This window comes from Pyricularia oryzae, chromosome 4 (assembly GCF_000002495.2).
Source record: "Pyricularia oryzae 70-15 chromosome 4, whole genome shotgun sequence".
Lineage (NCBI taxonomy): Eukaryota > Fungi > Ascomycota > Sordariomycetes > Magnaporthales > Pyriculariaceae > Pyricularia > Pyricularia oryzae.
The window spans coordinates 919,172-931,720 of NC_017851.1; the positions used below are offsets into that span (position 1 = coordinate 919,172).

Here is a 12,549-nt window from a genome sequence, read left to right on the forward strand (position 1 = left end):
TCTTGCCATGTTTTCCATCCTGTGTCTCTCGCAGAGCTCACTTGTCACGTAGCTTTGCTCTCGCCAGGGCTCTTTTGTTGCTAGGTAGATACCAAATTCATGATCGCGTTGAGGTTCAACAGGTGCCTGGCTAAATCCTTTTATGCAAAGGTATCAGTAATGGTCAAGTCTCCAATGTGGGGGCTCGCTACTAATAATAAAGCCCGCCCCCACGTTTGTCTTCGCTAGGCGCGTTCATTGCTACCCTAAGAAATCCCTATCTGCTCATGGGACGTTAAAGTTTTCTTCGCCTTTCATTACAACAAACCTGCTCCACCCCCAAGACACCTTTTTTGATGTTGTCGTCGAATAGCCTGTTCTCTTAGACAGCACAAAGACGAAGAGTGCACAAGGCTTCACGACTATCTTATTTCAACTACAAAGATGGGCCAACCATCGTTCGAGGCGTCTAACGCCATTGTCTATTTGACATATGGAGCCTTCCTGTAAGCATCAATTGAAAAGCACAGAGCATACGTGATTTGTAGATGAGATATCTAACCAATGTGCATGTTTATCGCAGTCTTCTTGGGTCTGGCATTGCTTGGACCATGAGAAACCAACCAAAAGCCGATTTCCTTGCGGGGAACAGAACTCAGACTGGTCAGAAAATGCAAAAGCTTCGGAGCCGTTGGATATGGCTCAGGACCTACCCAGCACTGCGAACTTATTCTTCATTCCCACTCCTATGCCCTGGTTTTCCCCATATGCTTCGTTTGATAGCAGTTCAAAGTTCTGACACTAACGCGTCTTTGCCATCACTCAGCGTTTCCACTGGCTCTGAACTTCATTGCCTCGGGTGAGTGATGACACAGGACAAGACGGCCGCTATGTAGCACGCATGGTTTGGTCGTCTACGTTTGGCAACCGATGGCGGTGGCGTCTCACGCAACCAATCATTTGATTGACAAGCAACGACGACGGACGAGCGGCGGTCGACTGGACGCGGACGGACCAAGTCGGCCGGTCGGAGCAAAGTCGGGAACTTGAGCCCATAGGCGGTGAGTATTCAGAACCATCTGGTCACCAGAGGCGTCTCCTCCTCGAACCGCGGAACTTTCCAGGCCTTTTCATGCCGTGGAACCTGCCGCTCGTCGAGGTGAGGCCTCTGGGACTGACTGCGGCTCACTACGGGCGCCGAATCGACGCAGGACTCGCAGTGCTCTTATCGTTTCTAGAGATGCAGCCCTTGGTGGCGCTGTCTCTATGGGGACGGGGAGCAATGGGTCGTAAACTGCCGAGACGAGGCTGAGATTGTACCGTGATTACTCGATCAAGATAATGCTTGCGTGGGAAACGTGCTGCCGCTGCCATTCCAAACCCCCAGCCCCTGACCCCACCCCTCTGTTTTGTATGCTAACGCATCCAAAGCCATCGGATCCGGAATCCTCTTCTCGTACCCACAACTTGCCACCATCACGGGAGTGCAGGGCGTGGTGGTATATGCGCTCTCATCGGCCCTCCCGCTGCTGATCTTTGCCGCGCTGGGGCCCAAGATCCGCAACAAGTGCCCTGAGGGCTTCGTGCTCACCGAGTGGACGAGAGAGCGCTACGGCAAAGTCACAGCATTATACCTGAGCTTCATGTCACTCGTCACGCTGTTCTTGTACATGGTCGCCGAGCTGTCCGCCATCGGGCAGGTTATCAGCACACTGACGACCATGAACCCTCTGCCCGTCATGATTGTGCAGTGCATCGTGACGACGGCCTACACATCCATGGGCGGCTTCAAGATCTCATTTTTGACCGACAACGTCCAAGGCGCAATGGTCCTCGGCCTGATACTTATTGCAACCATTGCTATTGGCGTCGAGACCCGTATCGACCTTGCCCTGATCGATTCATCCGGGCTGACGAAGCCCACCTTGCTCGGCTGGCAGCTCCTCTACATTCTCCCCGTAGCCATCTTGACCAACGACTTTTTCCTGTCCAGCTTTTGGCTGCGTACTTTCGCCTCGAAGACCGACAAGGACTTGTGGATTGGCATCAGTCTGGCTACCGGCGCCATCCTCTGCATCCTCACTCTTGTTGGCGTCACGGGACTGGTAGCCGTCTGGTCAGGAGCATGGCCCGGCCCTGATAACGCAGACGGCTCCGTCGCCTTCTTCATGCTGCTTCAGCAGCTGCCCAACTGGGTCGTCGGCATGGTGCTGCTCATGGCTGTGACGCTCAGCACGGCCGCCTTTGACAGCCTGCAGAGCGCCATGGTGTCTTCGGCTTCCAACGACCTGTTCCGCAACCGTCTGGGCGTGTGGCCGATCCGGGCCGCCGTCGTGCTCGTCATGATTCCCGTCATCGTAATCGCCCTGCGTGCGCCCAGCATCCTCCAGATATACCTCATCTCGGACCTCGTCTCGGCCTCAACCATCCCCGTCCTGGTTCTGGGCCTCTCGGACCACTATTTTTACTGGTGGCGCGGCTTTGACGTCGTCTGCGGCGGGCTCGGAGGCATCTTGTCCGTCTTCATCTTCGGCACCGCGTACTACGGCAGCGCACAGGCTGGCGGCGAGCTCATCCTGCTGCAGCAGGGCCTGTACACGGGCGACTGGGGCGTGTTTGGTGCATTTGTGGCCGCCCCGGCCGGAGGCCTCATCTTTGCCTTCCTTGCCATGCTGGGCCGCGTCGGCTTCCTCTTCGTCAGAGCCAAAATGATAGGAGCTCCGTTCACCGCCTTCGACCGGCCTATGGCAGAGGTGGCGCTGCCGGCCCGAGCCGAGCCTGAGTATGAAGATGGAGAATTGCGCGAGGAGGACTCCATCACGGAGCAGGAGCCGGGGATCAGTGGCAAAGTCGGCAAGTTCTTCTATTGACCAAGCGAGCAAGCAAGCAACTTTCTGCACCGTGACAAGTGTCTCGAGTCTTGCCCGTGCAGAGGACGGTAGAGGTCAGAACAAAAGCTCCGAGTGGTTAATAGACCAAGGATTGGGTGGTGAACGTATGTCAATAAGCAGATGCGGGTTAATGCTTATGTCGGCTGGGCGTGAAGGAGATGATCTGAGCCTGGTGGCATTTAACATGTTTGTCTAAAGCCCATTGTCAACCAGACGACACGAGCAGGTAGGCAGCTGGGTCGGACATGAAAGGAAGGATCACGCGCTCGCACGCTCAACAATTTGTGGTGAATACGAAGCCGCCAAGTATATGTCCGTCTCAGCGGTCTAGCCTTTCTTTTCTTCTCGACACTTTTTGATTAGACATAGGCGGTATCATAAAAATACAAAGAGATCGGTTTGCGGGTATCTGTATATTTTTGAAACTTTGTCCAAAGTGAAATAGTACATGGATTTTGTGTTATTAGATGGTGATTCTCTTGTCTATCATTCAAGCTGAGATGTGTAGCAGAGTTGATGAGGAAGTAACCACCTCCCTTTGATATCGACAGCCAGTCGGGTTTCCATATAATACACTTTAAGTAGGTAAGGTTATACATACATGAGCAAAGACCCAGGCAGGCAGGGGCTTTTTTTGTAGCTGGTTGACTGACTGGGCCAAACGCACGGAAGGGCAAACAGACCGTCCCATTATCATTGGGCCCCTCCTTGTTTCGCCAAAATCTCCAGGCCGCGCTTTTCTGCCTGCCAGCCCTCATAGGTGGCTTCGTCGGCGTAGCCAAATACTTTCCAGTCGCCGGGGGTCGGGGCATTCGAGTCGAGTTCGCGCAACATGATGAGGTGCTCGGTCACGTCGAGCTCCTTGGGCTGGCCAGTGATCTCACCGGTCTTGTCGAACTGGGTGAGCCTTTGCCGGCTGCGGATGGTTACGACGGCCTGGTGAGCTGTCGCCCTGGTACCGTCCCTTCGCGGTATTTCCATGAGCTTATGGTCGGCGATCCGCGGGTACATCAAAGTGCCGGTATAGGTGATAAGCTCCCACTGCCTACGTATGCCTGCCGGCCGCTGCAAGACTTTGGCGGACAGCGTTTGGTACAGGTTCGGCATACACACCCTCCTCAGAGTATCGAGGTCACCGGCCGCAAAGGCCTCGGAGAGCGAGCGGTGCAGCTCCTTGGCAGTCGGCACGATCTTGCCACGCTGGATCTGGAGGCGCCCGCTGGCGAGCACGGATGGCTTAGAGGCGATGTACGAGGACACGATGCGGAAGGCGTCTAACGGCTTGACCTTGAGACGGTCCAATTGCAACTTTAGGCCGTCCCTGGGGCTTTGGAAAATCGATCGAAAAACGGGAGGTGCTATCAAAGTTCCTGTTGGCGACGCGCAATGCGGTTGGTTAGTTTTTGGGCTTCACACACGTACGGGCTTTCGGAGGCAATGTCTCGATTGGCACAATGTGGAAGGCCGACCCCAGGGGCCAGTCGAGAAAAGCGGGCGCGTTCGTACCAGGAAGCATGAAAGAACCGACTATCGATCTGTCCATCATCTGAGCGCTGTTCCCTTGCTGAGCGGCGGCGCGTGCGGTCCGAGAGTTGGCCGTCTTTTGGGCAAACTGCCTCGCCGCCTTCCGGGAGGCGTTGCCGGATGCAGACATTGTTGCGTGCCGCAGTAAATGAGACAGACGTCTGGAGTATTCGAACGGATAGCTAATGGAGACAGCTGCCTAGCCAAGCTACTGTAATATGTGATTTGCTCCCTAGATTCCTTAGAGCTGCCTCCAAGGACACCGGATAGCCCAGCCCAAGTCTTTCGCTTTTTTTCTGCCGAGTGTCGGCGCTGCCTTGCCGCCCAACCAACAACACCTCCTCGGCGCGATCCCGTCCGGGATATTCAAAGAACTCTGGCACGCGATTTCGAGTGCCACAATGTTGAGGGTTAGGATCTGCACTGGTGCTCGTCTTTTAGTGCGCAAAAAGACTGAAAGATTCAGTCCTACGTGAGTTATGCTGAGGAATCAAGAAAAACTCTTATCGGGCTGGCGATAAGAAGATATCCTAGCTTCAGCAGGGGAAGACGGACAGCTGTACCTTACATGGGGCAGCACTGGGTTCTTCAGTGCCTATCTGGTGGTACCTACTGTACTAACTACTAAGTAAACGAATCGCCCCACTGCCTTACGTAGCAGGACCCTCCAAACCTGGTAGGTTTTGTGACGGTCGGTCCTCAGGAGCCATCATGTGTACAACCTTCCTGGGGTTAAAGGTCAGGTACCTACCTAACACCTTACAACCAACCATGATGGATGGGCAAGTTGCTTTCCTTGGGCTCCAAGTCGAAAAGATACCGCACAATACAGCATTGTGCTAGCCTGTACTTGAAAAAAAAATCTCGACTCAATTGAATTTGTATTACCTCTTTGCTTTCAAAAGCCACCACAAATTCCACTCCCACATATTCACTTGTCGGAATCGACATACAAATAAGGCTTCTCGACCTCAACCTTTCAGCCCACTCTCGCTCCAACCCAAGCCTGTTCACGTAAACGCACGCCAGCCAGACGTCCCAGTCGTCGGACGACAAAATCTACCGGGGCGGCTCAGGCACCCACGCATAAAACAACACTCACAAGGGAGGGGAAGGGAGCCCAAGAGAGGCAAGCAAAAAAAGACTTGAACCCGCACGCGCGCGCACCTATGCCGGTGCAGCAGCGGCCTATCGGCACCACCAAACGCCATCATGGCACGACCGTATACAGAAATAAGGCCATAACCGGCATGGCCGGCAGCAAAGCGGCAGCCTCGCACCTTCCGCCCTCGCCCGTAACCGACATCAACGGCTGTCCCGTCGCCGGCCCCTCGCTCATGCATCCTCGTATCGCCGTCCTCCTCGGCGTGCCTGCACCCTGGCACTCCCCGCTCTTCGCCTGTCGGCTCCTCTCCATCGCCCCAGCCGTGTGGTTCGCCATCCCGCCCGTGTTGCGTCTCTTGCTGAGGTTGCAGGATGCCTTGTACGTCGGCCTGCAGCACCGGAGCCGCGGCGAGGGGGAAATGAGACGATATTCTGGTCAGGTGGAGGTCTTGCTGGCCATTATATGGGTGCGTAGTACTTTTTGATTACCTACCTAGCACACCCACGAGACTGGAACTGGATGCGGTTCTTTTTGAAACTAATATTTGGGGAGTATTGTGGATTTATATTCTTGACTAACTTGCTAACCACCGCCATGGTTCCCGACTAAACAGTGCGGCGCATCTGGCTATTTGTCCTTCTTTTTTACTGATTGTCTCATGTCTCGCTGGTTAGTTTATGCTCCTGTCTCCCCCTTCCCTTCCGTTGCATGCATGATACTTTTGTTAAACTCCCTGAATAACTTCTCAACTAAAATGTTCCCAAAAACTCCCACCAAAACCAGGCTTTTGAATTATACACCGCAGGCTACTATAGTCCGCTTGCTAGCAGTAAATGCTTTGAATGGGTACTTGACTTCTTGGGTACTCTACTTGGCAGGATCTTCACAAGATGATCGCTTGTTACTTCCAGCCTGGATAGCTATAGCAACCATCTTGACCGCCATTTACCACACAACACAACGCAAGATCAACATTCGCAAAGAGACCAACATATCCATCAGCGTTTTCTCTATCGCCAGTTTCGCGAGCATGCTTTGCTTGTTGGCTCAACTGCATTCGGACAGGGCTCAAAGCTATCCGGCGGTTCCTGCCATAACCTTCATGAGACAGGCAAGATCCATCATCGAAAGGATAATCGATATGGAAGGGCGTTTGCGAGAGGGTTACGGGTAGCACACAGCATCAAGCATTTACATCAAGAATCAAGACACTAAAGACATTGTGATGGAGAATACTGCATTACTGCTTAAAAAGGCATGACGGAGATACTGGTGGCGGAGCATGAATGCCCGATCAATCATCAACGTATGAAACCAACCAGGCATCCTTCCAGACCAGGTGATAACCACATGCCAAAACTCCATCCTAATGATATCTCACTGCACTCATCATTAAAACTCGTTGAATCCTGCACGCTGTGTCGATCCCCAACCGACAAAAAGAGTCGAGAGCTAGCAGGCGACGCGGCCATGTACCATTGCATACCAAAATGTATTTGGAAGCAACGTTATGGTGCGAGCCCCTAGCATACAGATCTGGGGAGGTCGACGGGCGCAACCGATACGACGGTGCTAGAAACCGTGGATCTTGATGGTCTTAGGATCCATCTCGAGCCCCTGCTTCTTGTCGATGAGGAAATCGTGCATGGCCTTGCGTTGATCACCCTGAAGCTGGATGACATCGCCCATCTCGGAGTCGGTCACGATGGTGCCATTGCAAGCTGAAGATGGTAGATAAGAGGGTCAGCTATGTTATCATTGTAAAGAACAGTAAAACCATAAGATCATGAACAGAGCTAACTCATACCGAATTGTTTCTTGACAGTGGACAAGATCTTCTTGCGGGAAAACTTCTTTGGGATGCCTTGCACCGTAGTCAAGGTTTTGCGTCCATTGCGCTCTGTTTTGATTTGTGGTGTGTTAGCATTACTGTAGGTGGCGGACATCATTCCCCGGGGGCATTCGCATGTATCATTGTCTGGTCCATGTGATTTCCAGACGATAAGATACGAGATATAAAAGATATATACGTACGCTGAATGCGGATGTGGATGTACTGCGCTTGCGCATTAGTTTTATCACCAGTGTCCTCGTCGGCTTCGGCGAAGGGGTCTAAAGGTGGGGTAGAAAGACCCTGTCAGCATGTGTTCAATCTTGACTTTTTTGCACATGGTAGCTAGTTGTCGCTTGCTGTCCTCGCGAGCAGAGACTGCATGCTACGGAGTCGATGCTACGGAACACGCAGGCTTCCTCGCGAAGACCTAATTGCAAGGGTAAATAAATCACAAGAACATACCAACAGTCCGGAGATTTTCGATGGACATAAACCCTGTTTTCTCGGGGTGTCCTTTGGGTGGGGAGTTGTGTCGAGGGGTTTGGGGATAGCGACCGACGGCTGTTGCGTCTCGCTCTGGCGATGCAGAAGTGATGGGTTTGAGGTTGGGTGTGTGAGATTAGGTAGGCGTTGGCTTCTTGGTTGGAAGACAAAGACTGTTTGCTAGCTTTACGAGTGATGACCTGCCGTGATGGTTTTGTAGTAAAACGCGGGTGAGGGAGAGATCGGTGTTGGCAAATAGGGTGGCGAAATGGGTCAAATGGTTGGGTTGGTTGATGAGGGGGTGGGTCAGTGACTGGTCCTTGCCGCTTGTGTGTGATGCCTGAGGCTCCCCAAAGGAGGTACCTAGTAGTATCCACGGAGTAAGACAAGTAAGTACCTAGGTAGGTAGGTAGGTACCTTCACTACAAGGCGGGCTCCTTCTTTGCGGCAAAGTACCTGTTGCTTGTTCCCTCTCTTCGTTAGTCAGCAGCATAGCAACCGACGCAAGCCAAAGCTTGGTGGCGTTGCTGAGCCACATGATGCTGTGCACCACTGTACCCCCGCCGGGCTGCCATGGGTGTAAAGTCAAAATTTCCCTTGTGGCCTTGGTTCTTGGCCTGAGGCCTATTGAGGCCTATACGCGCTAACTAATCAATAGTAAGTCAAGACACGAAGGCTAATAATCCGAAGTTGCGCCTTATTCCTTTTTTTATTTTAGTTTTTTGTTCTCTTTGTTTCTAAAAACACGCAACCATGAGTACCGGCGAGGTCCGAGAATACGGCCCCGATGCAAAACCGGCCATTTGTGGTCTGCAGACGGCTGGCGACCAGTCTGACGATTTACTACCATGGCGCCCAATCTGTCACCGTCCTTGCGAATTTGGCCTCGTGCATTTTGATTACGCCATGGTTAATGCCGTTAAAAACCCAAACCTCTTGTCTAGCTGGCTGTTCCGGGCGGAAATATTGTCCGAGATCGAACATGACCAGGCCGAGGTGTGCCCTGTGCAGGGGGAATCCACGCTACCTCGGTGCCCGGCTCTGCAAGGGTTCAGGCTCGAAAGAGCGTATCTTCGACAAATTATCCCACGAAACACCAGGAGAGACAGTCCAATGATTCAGAGCTGCACCTTCTATGTGGATTCCGCTCAAGACCCAGATACAGGCATTAGGAGAAGTCTCGTGCTCTATCTCCCTCATCTGGATTCCACAGAGGAGTTTCCCTACTATCATCCCCGAGTCCGAGGCGTTGGTCTGCTTCACGAGTGGAACGATGAGCAGGGCAAAGGCACCTTCTCTATCCACTACCAGCTGTTTCCCGAGGGGTCAATGACTCCCAGGCTGCAAAGCACAGCCCTTAATATGCTCTCAATACTACACAAGCTCGGCCAGGGCCAACTCAATGGCTACGTTAAGCGAGTGCATCATGACAGATTAGTTCCAAAGTCGGCACTACAAGACAGATACTCGGGCCTCAGAGATCGCTATGCCAAGGAGCTTGTCGGGGGGTGGGCAGAATCTACAGACCCCATGAAGCACGTATTTGAAGATCTCTGCATAGCTGCATTCTTGATTGAACTTTGGGCAGAGATGTATAAGACGCTCGAATTCCCAGGCTTTGTGGACATTGGTGCCGGGAATGGCCTCCTGGTCCATATCCTGAACCTGGAAGGTTACCGGTTAGTCTTGGTGTGATCTTGCGTAGTTGATGTTTCATCTTGATTTCTTTGCTCAACATCCTTTTCTAGAAATTGTGGCTGACAAAGATACAATGAGTGGGAGATAGTGGCTGGGGTTTCGATGCTAGAGCTCGGAAATCTTGGCATGTCTACAACGGTCTTCAAGCAGATGGTCAGCCAACTCTGCAGGAATTGGTTTTAATCCCCTCACTCGTTGGCCAGGAAGTCTCTCCAGGTAAAAATGACGTAGAAGTCTCGCCACAGACCGTGGGGGTCCACAATGGCGTGTTTCCCAAAGGGACCTTCATCATATCCAACCATGCAGACGAGCTGACTCCCTGGACGCCGCTGATCGCCACCGCTTCTGGATGTCCATTCCTAGCCATCCCATGCTGCAGTCACAACTTGACCGGCGCCAGGTTCCGGGCCCCACGGCCAACAGACAAGAGCAAGTCGCACTCTGCCTATTCCAGTCTCGTGGCCTGGGTTTCCGATATCGCGACCGACTGTGGGTGGGAAGTAGAGTCCGAGATGCTGCGGATACCTAGTACTAGAAACACGGCTATCGTCGGAAGGCATCGTACAGTTGATATCACCGAGGTGGCCATCGACCAAGTTATTGCCAGGTACGGGGGTTCTGGCGATTACTGTGAGAACGCCATGAAACTTGTCAAGTCCATCTCTCCACGGAGACACTAGCATAGAGCATACAGCCTCAGCTGACCTACCTAGGTAGGTTTGCTAGGCCGTACCTGAGAGCTCTTGTTGTCCTGTCAGATTACTATATTGAGTTGGTCAGCACGTGACGAGTGTATGCCAGGGCATAGAATGAAAACATCTAAATTTCGTCTTACCACCTCAAGCGTCAGTCGTCGTCCCAATGCATCCTACTGATGATAACAGGACGAGCTGGATCCCAAGGACCATGGATTTCGTTCTTGTACTTTTGCAGCCCGAGCAGCCACCAGCTGCACCCACCCATCGCTATAGCGGCAATAAAACAGGCTGCCACCATGCCAAGAAGTCCGCTCCTCCACGGAAAACCCGCGTTGGTGCCGTTGCCGGCTAACGTAAGACCAACGCCAACACCGGCGCCCGCCACGAGCAGAAATGTGAGTAAAACGTGGAAGCGCCAGCTCCGATGGCGTGCATAGCGTCGAAACACAGGGAACAGGCCAAATACCTCAATGCTGAAGATAGTTAAGCCGAACACCTGCCCGGTTGACGGGAGGCGACTTGCCAAAACTGTCGATGCCATCAATGCCGCATTGGTAGACAATGACGCAACAGATATATGATTAACGCCTGTCCAAGTTCCCGAGTAGTCGAAGAAGAAAATGTTGATGGCAAGTAGCCAAAAGGACATTGCCCAAATGCTGTCAGAAGACGTGGACCGGGTCAAAGACTTCAAAATCGGAGAGAGGCCCAGGAGAGTGAAGTAAATGAGAAGCGCCGACTTGAGCGCGTTTGCACGTAGCTGTGCTCTTCCACCTCGGAGGGGGGAAGAGGGCCTGTGCTTTGGGGACAGCGACGTTGCCGTAGCCAATAGGCCGTTTCCGCTCGCATGAGAGGCTGTAGAGACCAATGAGCTAGCCGAAGTGGACTGCGGGTGCGCGCTGATGGACAGCAAACTGCCCCGCCGGCTTCCTCCTAGTTGGTCATTGTTGCCGACAACAGCCAGCCGGGGCCGCTCCGAGGTGAATCCTACACCCGTTGGTCTGGGCCCGCGGGACCTGGAGCGCTGCTTTCGGGGCGAAGATCGCCCGTTGGGGGGATTTTCGGTGACGTCGTTGTCGCCGGCGCCCTCAGCAGCCTCGAGGCCGACCCAACGATCATAAAGGCACCACCCCAGAAAGGTCTCGAAGCTGGAGACGCTCACAACCGTTATGGGACTAATCCGCTCTTGAAAGATGCCTACAAAGCAGGCAACGAATATTATGACGGAACAGACATGCTGAACGATGACAGTCGAGTCGGCGACCAGAGGCCAGAATTGGTAGGGCTGGAGGCGTGGATTGCGCTGTAGGTTTTCGAGGAACGTGGCCTGATCAGTGTAATTGTCCGGGTCTGTTCTCCAAAATGGGAATCCGTTTAGTAGATATTCAACCTCGTTGGCTGAGTGCGCGAAGGAGAGGGGGAGGGGTCAATGGGATGAACTAACAGGATTGCTTCACCCAAAGTAGCTTCTTCCAAGCACGCTTGCCTCTCCTCCGGCTCCGGCTCCGGTCATCACGCTGCTGATGCAAGCGCCGCGGGTTGTTCACGTCGACATCGGTGGCACCCGACAGCCTAGCCGGAACCAGATATGACGACGAGCCGGTGCGGGTAGCCAGGGTCTTGGTATATGGTAAGTCGGAATCCGATGGTAAAGATGACTTGTTCAGACCCGATGGAGGTGCCATAAGGCAAGGGTCAATTGGTTCCGAAGGGCGCCCCGAAGGTAGCCCAAAGCGGATGTGTACACAACTGCGAGGTAGTCACGGACGTTTGTCGAAAGGGCTGACTGAGGATTGAGCTCGCGGGAGCGTAGCTAGGTATGTCAGCTGCACTCGGTCAAGCGAACTGATGCCTGGTCTACAATAGTCTAGATCGAGTAGACCCTGCGCGCGTTTGTTGCTTTAGGGACTTGGCATTGTGGCTAAATCTGACAATATTTGGACCGCGAATGGCATCCAGGGGGGGGCCAAATTTGGGCGTCGATCGAGTGGGGTCTAGACTAGACCTTGGGCTTTGCGCGACCAGCCGGCTGTGTTGAAGTCTTGGCTTTCTTGCTGTACGGTACTTTTTTTTTTTTTTTTTTTTTTTTTGGACAGGAAGGGGGGGGGGTCAGCGGAGGAGCAAATAACTGTCTTGGCTAAGATACAATCAAGGATGCATAGATCAGCATACAGTACACGACTTACAAAGCTAAATTTTCAATTGACTTGCTCCTCAATCATAGCTGTCTGTCTAGGTTTCTTGGTAATCACACCAAACAAACAGTCACCATTGCAGCACATACTGTCTATATACAGTAGTAGGTTTTGCCGGAGGACTGCGTAAATTTAACTCTTT

At 52.9% G+C, this 12,549-nt stretch overlaps 6 protein-coding genes across 6 annotated transcripts; 3 read left to right on the plus strand and 3 right to left on the minus strand.

The window, feature by feature from the left end:
• Positions 1-472: 472 nt before the first annotated feature.
• MGG_03721 (urea transporter) lies at positions 473-2,849 on the plus strand (the record flags this gene model as incomplete). The annotated part of the gene is made up of 4 exons (XM_003716112.1): positions 473-485; positions 806-838; positions 1,218-1,268; positions 1,411-2,849. 4 exons carry the CDS (start codon positions 473-475, stop codon positions 2,847-2,849), a joined length of 1,536 nt encoding a protein of 511 aa, XP_003716160.1.
• Positions 2,850-3,257: 408 nt separating this feature from the next.
• On the minus strand, positions 3,258-4,952 carry MGG_03720 (uncharacterized protein). Its single transcript, XM_003716113.1, has 2 exons — positions 4,377-4,952; positions 3,258-4,240 (listed from the first exon to the last, which is right to left on the minus strand). Exons 1-2 carry the CDS (start codon positions 4,522-4,524, stop codon positions 3,564-3,566), a joined length of 825 nt encoding a protein of 274 aa, XP_003716161.1. The 5' UTR covers positions 4,525-4,952; the 3' UTR covers positions 3,258-3,563.
• Positions 4,953-5,644: 692 nt separating this feature from the next.
• Positions 5,645-5,983, plus strand: MGG_13473 (uncharacterized protein; the record flags this gene model as incomplete). Its single annotated transcript, XM_003716114.1, has 1 exon — positions 5,645-5,983. The coding sequence occupies one exon, from the start codon at positions 5,645-5,647 to the stop codon at positions 5,981-5,983; it is 339 nt and encodes a 112-aa protein (XP_003716162.1).
• Positions 5,984-6,751: 768 nt separating this feature from the next.
• MGG_13474 (eukaryotic translation initiation factor eIF-1) lies at positions 6,752-8,107 on the minus strand. The gene is made up of 4 exons (XM_003716115.1): positions 7,796-8,107; positions 7,534-7,611; positions 7,307-7,399; positions 6,752-7,220 (listed from the first exon to the last, which is right to left on the minus strand). Exons 1-4 carry the CDS (start codon positions 7,821-7,823, stop codon positions 7,072-7,074), a joined length of 348 nt encoding a protein of 115 aa, XP_003716163.1. The 5' UTR covers positions 7,824-8,107; the 3' UTR covers positions 6,752-7,071.
• A 340-nt stretch (positions 8,108-8,447) lies between these two features.
• On the plus strand, positions 8,448-11,247 carry MGG_15289 (uncharacterized protein). Its single transcript, XM_003716116.1, has 2 exons — positions 8,448-9,495; positions 9,603-11,247. Exons 1-2 carry the CDS (start codon positions 8,570-8,572, stop codon positions 10,192-10,194), a joined length of 1,518 nt encoding a protein of 505 aa, XP_003716164.1. The 5' UTR covers positions 8,448-8,569; the 3' UTR covers positions 10,195-11,247.
• MGG_03716 (phosphatidylinositol N-acetylglucosaminyltransferase subunit C) lies at positions 8,501-12,490 on the minus strand. The gene is made up of 3 exons (XM_003716117.1): positions 11,657-12,490; positions 10,350-11,562; positions 8,501-10,276 (listed from the first exon to the last, which is right to left on the minus strand). The coding sequence occupies exons 1-2, from the start codon at positions 11,895-11,897 to the stop codon at positions 10,361-10,363; spliced, it is 1,443 nt and encodes a 480-aa protein (XP_003716165.1). The 5' UTR covers positions 11,898-12,490; the 3' UTR covers positions 8,501-10,276; positions 10,350-10,360.
• Positions 12,491-12,549: the final 59 nt, after the last annotated feature.